This window comes from Balaenoptera acutorostrata, chromosome 9 (genome assembly GCF_949987535.1).
Source record: "Balaenoptera acutorostrata chromosome 9, mBalAcu1.1, whole genome shotgun sequence".
Classification (NCBI taxonomy): Eukaryota; Metazoa; Chordata; class Mammalia; order Artiodactyla; family Balaenopteridae; genus Balaenoptera; species Balaenoptera acutorostrata.
Window position 1 is genome coordinate 98,166,116 of NC_080072.1, and position 15,069 is coordinate 98,181,184.

General features: G+C 53.3%; 1 protein-coding gene across 1 annotated transcript in view; it reads right to left on the reverse strand.

Annotated features, from left to right (window-relative positions):
• Positions 1–11,478, reverse strand: part of TMPRSS13 (transmembrane serine protease 13) — a 30,307-nt gene extending 18,829 nt beyond the window's left edge. Inside the window, exons 1-2 of the mRNA XM_057553310.1 lie at positions 11,458–11,478; positions 265–508 (exon numbers count right to left, since the gene is read on the reverse strand). Of these exons, the coding sequence (XP_057409293.1) occupies positions 265–508; positions 11,458–11,478 (265 nt within the window). The remainder of the gene's footprint in view (positions 1–264; positions 509–11,457) is intronic.
• Positions 11,479–15,069: the final 3,591 nt, after the last annotated feature.

Genomic DNA, 15,069 nt, shown 5'->3' on the forward strand with positions numbered 1-15,069 from the left:
GGTCCTGGTTTCTTAACCTCTACCCCATTTGCTGCAATTTCCCACTGCCTTGGGTTTGCATGTCATGGTTCCTTCCTGCCCCCTCCTCCCCAGGTCCCCCACTGCCCACCTGGACCATCCCCCCTCCTTCCCAGTCATCGTTATTCAAGAGCTAGAGGAGGAGCAGAGAGTGACAACTTGGAGATTCCCCCCCCCCACTGCACCCCCCTCCGCCCTTGGACTGCTTCCCTGTTCCTCTTGCCTTCCCTGCAGGAGCCCCCTTACCTGGGCTCTCCCTGGTGGCCCTGGTGGCCCTGGCAGCTGGTGTGGACCTGTTAGGAGATGGCTGGACAGGTACGGCCCTCACTGGTGTGGCTCTAACAAGGAATACTCTCGTTGGAGACGATTTCATGGAGGCTGACATGGCAGACGATGACCTGCCGGGCGTTGACCTGGAAGGTGGTACCCGGGCTGGGCACGCACAGGCCAGCGATGCCCGGGCTGGAGGCGTCCTTGCTGGGGAGGCATTCTGAAAGCAGAGTGAAAGCCATCCCTCAGGCTGCTCCCCACTGCCAACCCACCCAGCTGTCAGCCCTGCTGGGCCAGGAGATAGATGTCCTGGAGCAGGCGGCTAGGGGGTGAACAGACCTCCCAGACAGGGAAGAGAATGTCCAGGGATGGATGAAAGCTCAAAGAGCCTGCGGTACCCTACTCCCTGCGGTCTCTCCCCATCACAGGGACCTGCGGAGGTGGGCAGAGGGCTGTGGGTCATCTGCCTGGGGTATGGGGGCACCTGCTTTGGCTACATGTGTCTAGAGACCCTCAAAAAAGAGGTTGCTGGACCGGACCCTCACTCTGAGGGGGAAGTAACCACCCTTTCTGCCCTCTTCACTCCCCTGCATCCCGCCCTTCTGTGTATGTGTGTTGTATTATAAAACATCATTCTTACTATGAGCTGTCATCAAAAAGTGTGAAAGCACTCCCTAAGAAAAGCCCTGACCTGCCTTGTACCCCACTGTTCTCAGTAACACAGGAAGTCACACACGCGCTCACGCGCACACACACACACACACACACACACCCCAATACATCAGGGAAAAAGGAGAGGCAAGATGAAGGGGAAGAAGGTGACCAAGGTCCTTAACCTTCCTCAGCTGTAGGTGGAGTGATTTTTTCATTTAGATTTAGCACTTTAATCTGTAGTTACAGAGGACTTATTCTCTGAGTCCTTTATGTATTTACTCACTTGATCTTGAGAACAACCCTATGAGGTAGGAACTCTTATTTTTTTTTTTTTAATTTTTTTTTTAAGGAACTCTTATTATCCCCATTTTGCATCAGGGGAAACAGAGGCAGCGAGATTCAGTAACTTGATCAAACTCTCAGAGTTAGAGTGGCAGAGACAGGATTTGAGCCCAGAAGGCTGGGCTGTGGAGGCCACGCTCAACCACCAGGCTTTGCTGCCTCTCTGAGGAGGGATGCATGAGATAATGCAGCAGTGGCCAGAGCGGGCAATCAATGAACACCAGTGCTGTTCCTTCCTGGAGAGTCTGAGCCTTTGGGTGCACTGAATCTGGGATTGGGAGCTGGTGGGCAGCCAGGGCTGATGGAAAGTCCTTGAGCAGCCTCTGCTGGTGGCCAGGCCCTGGTCTGCAGGAACCCCAGTCCCTGTCACCAGATTAGGCACCCTCTCTCCTCCCTCTGGCTCCTTACAGAGATCTCTGCCCTCCCTCACACCATCTCTGCTTTCTAAGCCCCCTCTAGGTGTCCCCAGAACAGCAGGGGGAGCTGGAAACCGACCTGGCCCAGGGGCCGCATCTGCCCCTCACTATCATTTCTGCTGAACACTAACTGGATACTCAGGAGGGCAGCCCGGGGAGGAGCAGGAATGGTGGGGGAAGGGACCTGTGCTCAGGGACCCTGCGCTCTGGGCACAGTCGGCAGGGCTGTGTGGAAGAGACGGGGCTCTGGACCTTGGGTACCTCTGTTTCATCCCTCACCTACCACTGTGCTTAAAAGCATTTGACATTCGTAAGCAGCTCAGTTAATAAAAAGTCCTCTTCATTAGGACATCCAGCTCAAGTCAACACCATCAAGCCAACCAGGCAGGGTAGGTGTTTTTGGTTTTTTTAACTCCATCTTCTAAGAGTCAGAGGTCACTTTTTTTTAACTCCATCTTCTAAGAGTCAGAGGTCACTAATTGATCTGGTCACTTCTCCATTTTTCTGGAGGCTGTGGGATGAATTCAAGGAAGGACGTTGAGTCCCTGACCACACTCAGCTTGCCAGAGGCAGGGACCAGGAGTGACTATCCCAGGGAGTTACTGGGGTTAATTGATGGACATGGGTAAATACACATGAGTCCAGATGCCCCAGCCAGCAGAGCAGGGACACACTCGTGTGTGTTTAGGGATATGAAGAGCAGCTGAACCAGAGCTCAGATTTCCCTCTCACCCCTGTTGTCTAGAGACTAGATTTCCACAAAACGAAGACAGGTTAGCCCCTGGAAGCCTCAAGGGGAACAGGACTGGGGTTGGAGCATGGAGAGGGGGTGAGGATATGCTGAAATGTACAATGCATCCATTCACAGCACTGGTTTTGGAGTCAGGCAGACCTGGGTCCCAATCCTAGCTCTAGAAGTGTGACCTTAGACAAGCCACTTAACTTTCCTTTTTCTTTTTCTTTTTCTTAATCAGTAGAATCGGACTAATACTCCTGAGGATTCAATGCGATAAAATAAGAAATCTCTTGCCCGTGCCTGGCACACAGTGGCTGGGCAGGAAACGGTCATTCCTCTCCCCCCTTTGCACTGGCACACTCAGCGCCCACCGTGCTGAGATTTAACAGCCCCGAGGCACGGCCAAAGGGCTAAAAGGTGGTGTGAGCTCCTCTTGGGAGAAAAGAGGGTGCTCAACAAAGGCCAGACTAAGGTCCTTCAATAAGAAGAACAAGCCCAGGCTGTGTAGAGCCCTGCGCTTCCTTCCCACAAGTGGTGGCCCCAGCCTCGGCACCTGAGCGAGGCCTTGGCATTGTGGCACCTCAGCTGGCCTGCCAGGCCTCCCTCCCTGTTATGCTCACAATATACATCTTCCCTCACCTCAGGGGAAATTCCCATAACTCAATACAATAAAATTGATTATAGCTCCCAATGTATGGTACTTTAGGGTGTATAATACACCTGCACATCTATGGCCTCCTGAGGTCATCACTCCATCCCTGAGAGGTTGATATGTTTAGAAGCGCGTTTTACAGGTGAGGAATCCAAGGCTCAGAGCTCAGATTGCCCAGAATCACATAGTCGGGCACCTGGCCCAAGCCCCTGTCAGGAGCTTGAGTCAGGAGCAAGAGGCCCCCGGCCCAGTCTTTTCTCTGAACCCGGTGCATGGATGCTTGTTCTGCATCTGTGACGTGGCTTGAGAATCGGGCCTGGGACCTTGCAGGGCTGGGAGCGCCATGGGGAGCCTGGGGGTGGAGCCGAGGGTTCCTGCAGGGATCTTGGTCTTTCCAGTAGGAAGCAGGGAACTGAAAGTTTCCAGTGGGAAGCAGGGCTGGGCCCGGTGGCCTGCCAGGACAAGCCTGGTCGTCAGGAGCCGTGGTATCACAGCCCTCCGGTACTCTCAAAGCCAGCTGGTGACTGGGCAAGAGACTTAACCTCTTTACATCTCGGTTTCCTTACCTGTGCAGTGAGCTGGTCACCTCGCTTTATAGCATCGCAGTGATAGGTGATGAATATAAAGTAAGACTTGGTGACCATTAGCTGTGATGGTGGGTGGGTGTTTGTCTATTTGCTTGTTTGCTAAAGACACTGGGCTTGCAATAGAAAAATCTGTGTTCAAATTTGACTACATCCATTCCTAACTGGCTTGGGCAAGTACATTAACCCTTCAGAATCTGTCTCCCCACATATAAAATGGGATTGATCTTACCTTCTTCCCCCAGATTGACAAGGAATAAATATGAAAGAGGCTGGTTTATAAATGCATATCACCGTAATAATAGGAACAGCCCACTAGGCATTTTACTGGATCCCATTTCAACCTCATAACAGCTCTTTGTGGTTGGTATTATTAACCCCATTTTATAGATTTTGAAACTGAGCTCCAAGGTGGTTAAGAACATGCCCAAATTTACATCTCAGGTAAGTGACGGCACTTGGATTCTATCCAGGCCTACTCAGAGCAAGTTGAGTCTGGCCCAAAATTATCACGAATGCCCACAGTAACTTCCTGCATTTCTTCAGGGCTTACAATTTGCAAAGAGCTTTTACACCCATTATTCCATTTGCTTCTCACAATGCTCCTAGTTAGCAAGCTGGACAGGAGTTATCATCTCCAGTTTATACACGAGGAAACTGGGGTTCAGAGGGACTCAAGAGCGTGCCTAAAACCCCCAAAAGGATTAGTGGCCCTGGGACTCTTATCACAACCTTCTGACTCACCCGGCAAGAGCTCAGGCCCTCCACCCAAGCGGGACCCCATGACCAGCTAGGGTCCTGTCACCCCATCAGCAGGGCCTGAACGAGAGAGAGGGCTGAGAGGCCCACAGGTGGTGGAGGCCCAGAGGAAGATGGGTGGGGAGACCTGGGGGAGGATGGAGGGAACAGGGAGCGGGCAGGCACAGCAGGAAGCCGGGGGCAGCCAGGGAGGCAGGACGACCTCCTGAGCCTTGCGGGTCCCTCTCCCCGATGCAGGCTCCACCCACAGGTAGGTCCCAAAGCGCCCACCCACAGCCTTGGCCGGCAGGAAGTGGGGAGGAGAGGCCCTGGGGTCCCGGCAGGAGATCCACCTGTGTCCCTCTTCTGTGAGTCTAGAGGGAGGTGGGACGTGTAAAATGGAACTAACCTGGGGCTCAGTACCCAAGGAGCCAGGTGGAGGGGTGAGTAGTCTCCAGCCAGACCCTTTCAAACTGTTACCTCTGGGCCTCAGCGGTCCAGCACAAAGTCTTCCCAAGGTTGGGAAGAGTGGGGTGTGGGGATGGAGGGGAAGCTGGGGGTGGGGGAGGGGAGAAAGGGTGATACCCAAGAAGGGGCTGGAGGCCCTGGAGGCCCTGGCCTCAGGAGAAGGAGCACTTTGGTGTCGGACAGGGTGGGAGACAGGTGGAGAGTTTCTGGCCCCACGGAGCAGGGCAAGAGAAGAGTCCTGGTCCCCAAAGTGCCAGATAGAGCTGCGCATGTAGAGAGCTGCAAACCCCAGCAGGGACAGCAGGATGGAAGCACAGCCCCAAGACCAGAGGAACACAGCCTCCAGAGTGAGGCCGTCTACTCCATCTTCCTGACTCCAAACCATCACACTTCCAGGACGCTGCTGGGAAGAGTTCTCATTTTCTAGGACCACCAGAACAGGAGATTCCACAGCCATCCTTCTTTACCCATTTCACAGCCTTCCACCCCACCCTCCTGGAAGTTCTCCCTGACGTCTAACCTACCAGAGCAGTAACTCATTTCCCTTTCTCAATTCTTGGAGATCAACTGCTGAGATTCCAGCATCCCTTCTGGAGGCCTGACCTCTCCCTCAGAGCAGATGCCTTGAGCAGGTGGGGAACAGGGAGGGGAGGAGAATTCTTGCCCAAGGTCCTGAGATACAAGGGACAGAGCCCGGACCAGAACCGGCCTGACTCCTAGCCTTGGCCAGTGGGCAGCAGACCCAGGATTGGGAATCAGATGACCAAGGCCAGGCTCTCCACAACCTGCCTGCAGACCAGAGGCTCCTTGGTCTTCAGGGGGACAGGGGGACAGGGCAGAGCCAAAGCATGGGTGACTCTGGCCATTTCCCTGGCCTAACATTGCCAATCATTCTCCGCCTCTCTGTCCCCGCCACCCCTGGTGTGGTCCCTGGGGTTACCCCCTGGGCTAATACAGCCGTGAACCCTCACCGTGTCATGGACCAGGCCTATACCCCAGGCTGTCACTGATGCCACCTGCCTGTGTCTCTGCAGCTCCCGGGGACCCCTACTCAAAACTCATCCAGTCCCCTCAAGACGTTCTGGGGCACGAGGCAGCGGGCAGGGCAGGGTCCACAGGAAGGCAGCAGCGGATGAGTCAGGGAGAGGCCTGAAAAGAGCAGTCCCTGGCTCTGGGGCTCGTTCCAAGCACTTTCCTGGAGAGGAGCTAGTAAGCATTATTATTCCCATTTTATAGACAAGGAAGGAGAGGCCCAAAGTATTTGTGTGCTTTGCTCAAAGTCGCTCAGGTACGTCTTATAGCAGAATAGGGACTGAACCTGAGACCCACTGCACCCGGTCCACTGCCTTCTATACCACAGTTTCCGGGATAGTTTCCCCAGCCCACGGCACCTGGGCCAGTGTTACGGTTTCCTGCGGCAGCTCTGCCCTGGGCCCTTACCTGGTGGGGGACGGGAGTAAGTTAACAAGCCCCCAAGTGGGTCCTACCCTTGGCCTCTCTGGGTCTCCTGCAGGCCCAGCCAGCAGTGCCAGAGGGGAGGGAGCTTCTGCTGTGCTGAGCGATGTCACAGTCACCTCCTGGATTGCTTCACCTCAGTGGTTATGCGGCTGCCGCCATGGATTGTGCCCTGGGCTTTCCGTAGAGACTGTTATTTACCCACAGGCGGCAGCCTGATCTCTGGCCCAGATGCACTGTGGGTCACTCAGAGCACCCAGCATTACAGGGAGCAGAACCCTATAATGAAGTCTCACGCTAGGCTGAAGAACGTCCACCTGCAGTGACTTGAACGCGTTTTCATGTCTCTAGGGGCCCCTTCAAGTCCAGCACAAGCTGACTGGGCCTCCCTCCCCGGTTCCAGGCCAGGCTCAGGCTGGGCATACCACAGGCTAGAAGCATCTTGAAAACCCTCCAGTCCAACCCATTTTCCTATCGGTGAGGCGATTAAGGCCCAGAAAGGCAATGTGATTTGTCTAAGATCACACAGCCAGCTGGGGGCAGCGCCAGGACCAGAACCCAGATCTTCTGACTGCCGTCCTCAGGCTGTTGCACACCTCCATGCTCTCCCACTGCCTGCCCCTTCCCAAGCTCCAACAAGGAAGGACCCCTTGTTAGATTTAGGCCCCTGTGGCAGCGTCTCTCTCCCAGTAACCCTGAGAATCAAGGATGCTCAAAGGGTGGCAGCCCAGGCCGGCACCCCAGTATTCCAGGCTACGCAGGACGAGGTGCTCTGCAATCCCCACCGGAAGCACAAGCAGTGCCAAAGAAGATCAGGAGCCCCCTTTCACAGAACTTAAAAAGCCTCCTTGCCTGTTGGGAGCCTGGGGAACCCCTGGACCATGGCAGGGGAGCCTGAACCCCCCTCCAGTGTGGACTGGACTGGATCGGAGTGGTCCGTGCTTCTTTCCATCCTCACTGCCCAACCCAGGCTTCGTTACACCTCCAGGTACACAGGGTTCCGTCCTACCCTCCCCGCTCCCTGGACCCGGAGAAACCACACAGATACAGGCCCCCTCAGAACCCACAGGCAGATTTCCCAGCACCTCCTGCCACCCAGCCACCAGCACGCCCCACATACATGCAATGCTAACCTCAGGGACCCCAGTCGGCCTGGAATCAAACTGGGCTCCGGACTAAGAAGCCAGAGCCCCGAGGCCCCCCTCACCGCAGGCACAGGAAGCCCCAGGGACTCTTGCTTCTGCTCCTAACCAGCTCCAGGACCTTAAGGACAGTCACTTTCCTTTCTGGGGCCAACCAAGGAAAAGGCTGGACAATCAGCTGTTTTCAAACGAGTTTCTACAGAGCATTAGAAGTTCCGTGGAGATGCCTTGGAGGCCCGCTTGTAGGTAAAGAGCTTCGAGTCCTTTACCCCACTTCAAACAGAGCAGATTAACTTTTCAGTTTTATGCAGTGGGTTCCACATAAGATTTCATTTGAACAAAAGAGGCTGCTACTACAAAGAACTTGAAAATTGCCGGCCTGATCGGGTGCTAAAGTTCCTTCTAGTTTAGGATGCCTCTTATACACATGAAAAAACCTTGGGGATCCCTATTAGACTAGAATCAAAATACCTTCCTGCTCATTCATTCATTCATTCATTCATCAAATAGTTTAAAGAACATTGAGTACCCCCTATTGCCAAACAAATAACGTTTGGTTGCCCAGGAACTTGGTGCCTCAGTTTCCCCCCATGCGCCCTCTCTGCCAAGGCTGGGGTGGTAATAGGGCTGCTACGTAATGGGGGCCCCATGGACAGTCCTGGGCATTGCTTGCCTATCACAGGAGCCAGACGCCGCCTGGCATCGCCAAGGCCTCCACTTGGCTGACCAAGCCCTGGGTTCCCTGTGCTGGCATCCCTCCCTGCCTGGCTGGACACCGTCCACCCCCATTGCTGCCATACCAAGAGGAAGCTGTTTTGCCAAAGCGGGACACTTCAGCCAAGTGGTTACCGTTACATCCGTCAGCCTTCCCACCCAGCACCCAGCCTAGATCCCCGTACACACACTCCCACACATTTCATGCTTACATTTGCCAGGTCACAGGGACAACACAGGGGGAGGCAGGGTGGGATGGGCCTAGTGTAAGGCTGCCTGGCACCAGTGCCAACATGGAACACAGAGGTTTCAGGTGAGGGCTGCATACCTGCAGGGACAAAGGGCAGGTGCCAGGAGTCCTGGGGGTGCCTGCACTTTGGGGTCTAGGGGATAGCAGAGCGACCTGAGCCTACTGGTCTGCCGTCTTGGGAACCTGCCCAGCCCCCTCTAAAGACGGTGCCTCATCCTGGACCAGTCCTGGGGCCTCCAGCCATTCTCAAGTGCACAGCATCTGTGGTCTTGGGCTGACTGAAAAGCTGCTCCACTTTAAGAAGACCCAGGGCTTCCCTGGTGGCGCAGTGGTTGAGAATCCACCTGCCAATGCAGGGGACTCGGGTTCGAGCCCTGGTCCGGGAAGATCCCACATGCTGCGGAGCAACTAAGCCCGTGCGCCACAACTACTGAGCCTGCGCTCTAGAGCCCGTGAGCCACAACTACTGAGCTCACGTGCCACAACTACTGAAGCCCGCGCGCCTAGAGCCTGTCCTCCGCAACAAGAGAAGCCACCGCAATGAGAAGCCCGCACACCGCAACAAAGAGTAGCCCCCGCTTGCTGCAACTAGAGAAAGCCCATGTGCAGCAATGAAGACCCAAAGCAGCCATAAATTAATGAATGAATTAATTAATTAAAAAAAAAAGAAGACCCAGTAGAAGAAAATCCACTCTACAGAGGATTGTTGCTTTATCAGTGGGTCAACTTCAGTCTTTCTTTAATAAACATGACACTTCTTTAAGCATTAAGCATGTGACGCCTTTTGAAGAACACAAAGTATGCACTATTCTTCAGGAACAAACGCGCTTATCCAGCGTGGCACACTTGTAATCTCACTCTACGTGATTCCAGAGACTGTCATGGAACCAGAAAGGGGCCTCAGGGGGCAATTTGTACAACCCTCTCCTTTTGTAGGTGGGGAAACTGAGGCACGGAGAGCAGAAGATATTTGTCCAAATTTAGAGGAGCTAAGACTACACCCTAGATAATGATGATGATGATGATGATGGCAATAAATCTTAACTCTATGAATACATGTCCATCTGTCTATCTATCTGTCTATGCCAGATGTTCTTATAAGAGAGACTTATTATGTGAAAGACACTATTCTAAGACCACTTGAAGTAGATACTATTTTGATTCCATTTCACAGATGAAGAAACTAAGGTGCAGAAAGGTTAAGTGATTGGTCCAAAGTCACTGCTGACCTGGAGCTTGGTCAGTGTTCTGTCCACCACATCCTGCAGCTTCTCTCTTGAACACAAAGAAGCTGTGAGCCTTCTCCACCTTCTTTCTAAGGTCCCCCTGAAGTCCCAGCCAGCTCACACAGGAGCTTCATCAGGCTTAAGTCCATTGGCCACCATCTTTCTCACTACTTTATTGAGCTGATAGTCAAAAATCACAATGCGTCTTTCTTCAATGACGTCCTCAGGGAAAAAGGCACAGCCTTAGACGACCAGTTACTCCCAGTCTCCTCTTATTCAATTTAATTAGTGTTAAGAAATCTGTTGCAGATAAGCTTAAGATCTTCAGGAAGCTCTCTCTGTCCCCACCTCAGGCTCACTATCTTGGGGGTTCAACCTTAAATAAGGAAGTAATGGTTCAGTTCTTTCATTCCAAGGTAAGTCTCCCAGAGTGAACGTGGGACCTGCCATACCATGTGACATTTATTCTATCAATAATGAAAAGCCTGTACTCTACCCTGTGCCCCTCCAGTGACCTTCCATGTTGGTTCCTGACTCTGGAGAGATGAGTTTCCTAGCAGGTGCCCCCCCACCATCACCCTGCCCCAGGGACTGGCCCTACCACCCTTCACATAGCTCAGCGCTTCTCACCCCTTGTGTCTAGGGACCATCAAGTTTAGGCTCTCAGCAAGTTACCAAGGAGCATGACCCATGGCTGTGACCATGGGTTCACCTTCCCCATGCCTCAAACAAAACTCCATTCTGCCTTCTGCATCCCCCTTACTGCTCACCAGAGGTTCCAATGAGCCCCAGAGCCCTAGAGTCAAATGACCTTGGCGAGGCAGAGACATGGGCCAAGGAGACCAGATCAGAAGGCAGGAGAAAAAGCCTGGGACAGAAAAGTCAAGAAGGGGCTGGAAGAATGACGGGAGAAATGATGGTAGAGTTTTCAGAAATACATCTGGGGTTCAGAATGGACCACGAGCCAACTATCAGCCAGAACATAGGCTAAGCTGATCCTCAGTTCCAGCGTTGGCCCATCCTTCCCACAGTCCCAGATTCTACCACATCACTGGAGAACAAAAGAAGGTGGAGATGAGCAGAAAATAAGACCCAAGGAGAAGTAAGGGCACAGAGGAATGTCCCTCAAGAAAAGAAAGCTGAGGAATAGTTGAACAAAATCTTTGGAAACCTTCACATGCATATGACTGGCTTTTCCACAGAGGACACTTAGCTGCTCTCTACCAAAAAACAGAAGAGGAAAATAATCTTAGTTGTAGCAGAAGGAATCATGGTTAGACATAAGGAAGCACTTTCCAAGCATGAAGATTATTAAGCCTGAAAATAATGACCAAGAGGAGTTTAAAATCCCCTCGAAGATCTTCAATGCCACCTTTTCTGAGATGGTTTATGAGTCTGGTGAGAGGGTCACCCAAAGATAACCTTGAAGCTGAGTTAGAATACCAAGCTTTCATGATTCTCAAACCAGCAAAGTTGTCCCGACAGCACATACGTCCTGGCTGGGGTTCTCAGGGGCCACAGAGCGGGAGCCCAGGTTTCAGCCACACAGCCCTGGGGTGCTTCCTGACCAGACCCCAAATCCCATCAGCTTCTCCTCCCATGGGGCCCCTTTTAGGAACCATGATAAAAGGAGGCCGCGTGATCTTGATCCCCAGTAACTTCATACTAGAAAAGGCACATTCAGTTTCCCCTGAAACCGAGGCACACTGCCGCTGCCCCACCTAGCTTCCAGCCCCATCCCTGTTTCCTCAGTGCCAGGAGGTTCTGGCCCAAGCTCCACAGATGCACTCACCAGGTGGCTGTCTCCGTCCATGGTCTCCGGAGGGGGTGAAGCCTCCAGCCTCAGCTGATGTTGACGGGAAGATCCATGTTTGGCTTCCCAGGCAGGTAAGGAAAAGGGGGCTGGAGGGCTGAAGGCCAGCCCTCACCAGATGGGCGGGGAAGCCAGTTGGGACATGTGAGGTAATCCTGTGTATGAACAACAGGGCAGAACTAGCCAGACCTGTCCCTCGCCCCTCCTCCAAGGCCATCCCAGTTACTCAGCAAATACCAAATACTGGGAGTATGAAGCTACCTTTATTCCCAAAACTGTCCCCACAGAGTCAGCTGTGGGGAAACCAGGGGATCCAGACCACCTTTTTCAGAGGGGGATTCTGGGGAGAAATGGCCCAGGCCTTGGGAGGACAATCTTAGCCATGCCAACCTGGGCCCCTAAAACAGGTGCTTCTGAGCCCTCTGAGGTACGACCCTGTCCCCATAAGGATCGTCCAAGATCAGGGACCAGCGCCAACCCAGGGCAGGACAGAGTGAAACTTCATCTCCAAGGACCACATGCCCAAATCCCAAATCAGGGCACGTGGTCCGGCAAAAAGAATTTTTTTCCTGAACTTTGCTTATTTCTACAACAACTCTCAACAAGGAAATTAAAATCAAATGGCTTCTAATTATGCACATAATGAATTGCCTCTATTGAAAATAATAAAATGTTATGAAACAACACATCAAAACCAATGAAAATAAAACATACATGTATTGGAATGGAGACCATTCCAAGAAATACTATGCTGACTCATGATTCCCTACCTCTGCCCCAGCCTGTCGAAAGAAATAGTCTAAAGAAACAGAGGAAGCGCTGCTGTGAAGGGAGAGTTAGCACCTCCACACCCAGCAGAACTGCTGAGAACAGCAGAATGTAAGCTCTGGGGAGAACTTTCCAGCCTCTGAGTATTTGGGGGTACAGAGATCATAGAACTGCAGACCCTTTAGAGATGGAAGGAAGCTCAGAGTTTATCTAGTGATTCAATCTCCTCATTTTACAGATGGAGAAACAGAGAGCCAAGTAGCTGAGGAAACTTCACAAGTCACATCTAACAACAACAGCAGCAGCAATAATAATAAGGTGCTGGGTGTCCTATGAAATGCTTTACATACAGCAATGCATTTAACTCCTGCAACAATCCTATGCATCCATCCTTCACTCATCCATTCAACAAGTATTTATTGAGTGCTTCTTATGTTCCTGGCACTGTTCTAAGTACTAGGGACACAGTGAACAAACTCAGCAAAGACCCCCGCCCTATGGCACTAGCATTCGGGGTGGGCTGGGGCAAACAAAACGAATTTTAAAAACAGATAGACAACAATGGTGACGATAGATGGATGATCCAGTGTAGCAGAAAGTGGAAAGTGCCATAGAGCAAAACAAAGCAGGGAAGGGGATCAAGAGGGCTGGGCAGGCAGAGTTACAGTTTGAAACAGGAAGGTCAGGGAGGGGATCACTGACATGACGTTTAAGCAAAGACAAGGGTAGTGACTACTATTCTCTCCATTTACATACAAGAAAACAGGAATTTCTAGCTCAGAGTGGAAACTGTTGGCTCCAAAGCTGTCTTGAAGGAAATTGAATCCAGAGGCAGAAGGATGGTGGGCCCAGGCAGAGACCCTAGGGTTCTCCAATCTTGGGTTATTCGGGGCGTCACTGCCCTGGCTCTCCAAGAGAACTCAGCTTCAGGCCCCATACCCTCCCTCCTCCCTCCACCAGCCTGCCAGGGCAGAGGCACCCCTCCCACGTGGTCATCCAGTCCGGAGGAGACGCCGAATTGTGTCCTCAGCACCTCCTCTTCCCTCTTTCCTAGGGAGGCACCCACCCCCACCCCCACCCCCCCCTCCAGGCCACCAGGGACTCTGAGGCTGGAGACTGGCACTGGGCCTTTCCTTCCATAGACCAGACCTGAGGAGCCCCACTCTGTCTCCCAGGCAGACCACTGGCCTCCCAGCGTCACCCTTAGCTTCATTCCCTGAAGTTCCCCCCGTCCTCTGGTAAGAGCTCAGGATTGGGGTTCTGGGCCCGTGTTGCGGGGGATGGAAACCCCACCTCGGAGGTAAAGGCCAGCGATGTGAACTTGGAGGTCTTTTTCACCCTCTGGAAGACCGTGATGACACATCCACCCAGAGAATGTGTCCGGCGCTGGGGAGGCTCTGAAGAGACGTGGCTTGTATTTCTTGCTCTGTTCCTTGGGTCCATCAGAGACACAAGTCGTCCCAGGGTCCTTGCTGAGCAAACCAGCTGACCCACGTGGAAATGCCCATCAGCCACCCGTTCAGTTCAATCAGCATCGGCAGCTCAGCGCCAGGCCCCGCCGTAGCTCTTGGAGGTGAAGGTGGCAAAGAACAGAAGGGTGGGGGGAACGTGCAATATCCCGCATTGGGGCTCGGAGGCGGGGCCAGGGGACACTGAGGCATGAAATTCTTTGCTGGTAGCTTTCCTATTTCCAGAGGGGAAGGTCCCAGGGTGGCACAAGGCCTGCACTCTTCCCGCAACAGAGCTGGCGTTAGTAACCACCTACCCCGGCTTCTGCACCCGGCTCCAGCCTTGCTCTGCCTCTTCCTGTCTCTTTGGAAGGAAGGAGACCCCGTCCGTGCCATCCCTGCATCCCTCTGACTACCCGATTTCCTTTGCCTCCCCGCCCTCCTCCCTCCAGAGACCTGATCACGACGACTTTCCACCCAGAGGGGAGCAGTGCACTGGGCCCAGGTGTTCATCTGCTCTGCCTTTTACCTCCCCTTCAGTGGGGACTCCAGGCTTTTAGTAGCCTGGTCCTTTCCCGCCTCTGGGTCATTTCCATTTAGGGTGGAGGGAGTTTTACAGAAAATATATCATCCATGCAAACAAGTACATGCCTCAAGGCAGCCCCAAGAGAGTGAGGAGTGACAGAAATCTCACTACTACTTTGAGACTAAACTCCTAGCGCTCTGCTTTCATGACCTCTCCAGCTGCCACTACCCAGCACCTTGCAAGCTCCTTCCTGGGGCTACAGACCGGGAAACAGGGGTCTTGGCCATTCTAGTCCCACCTGGTTGTCAACAGTCCTGGTTCGTGAGTCCTCCTTCATCAGCCCTACTTGTGAATTTCCTCCCTGCTCCCTCCGTGAAAGCTCTGAGTACCATCCCTCCCGTGTAGCCCACTTCGGAGCTTCTCCGTCACTCAGAGCTCAACAGAGGGACATCCCTCCAGGTCTAAGGGAAGCTGCGACACACAGACCACATACTTAGAGGCCAGGCAGAGAGGAGACACCAAGTCCACCCTCGAGGGAATAAGTCACCAGGAGAGACGCCCTGGGCCAGGACACCTGCCCCACCCCAGAGCCTGGACTCTTCCCCCAGCCCCTGCTCTCCAGCCCCCTAGCCCCCAGCCCCCAGCCCAGCGCTCCTCCCTGAGCCCAGACCAGCAAGGGTACTGCTACTGGCCCAGACCCACACCAGGTGCTTGGTTAAGGGTGCTCCGGATATTATAAGGGGAGGCTGGATAGGGTGGCAGTATTTTTTTTTTTCAAGCCCAGAGGAAACAGCTCATGAGCCTAAACGGAGCCCCTCAGCCAGCCTAAGCAAGGCTGGCAGGGGACTC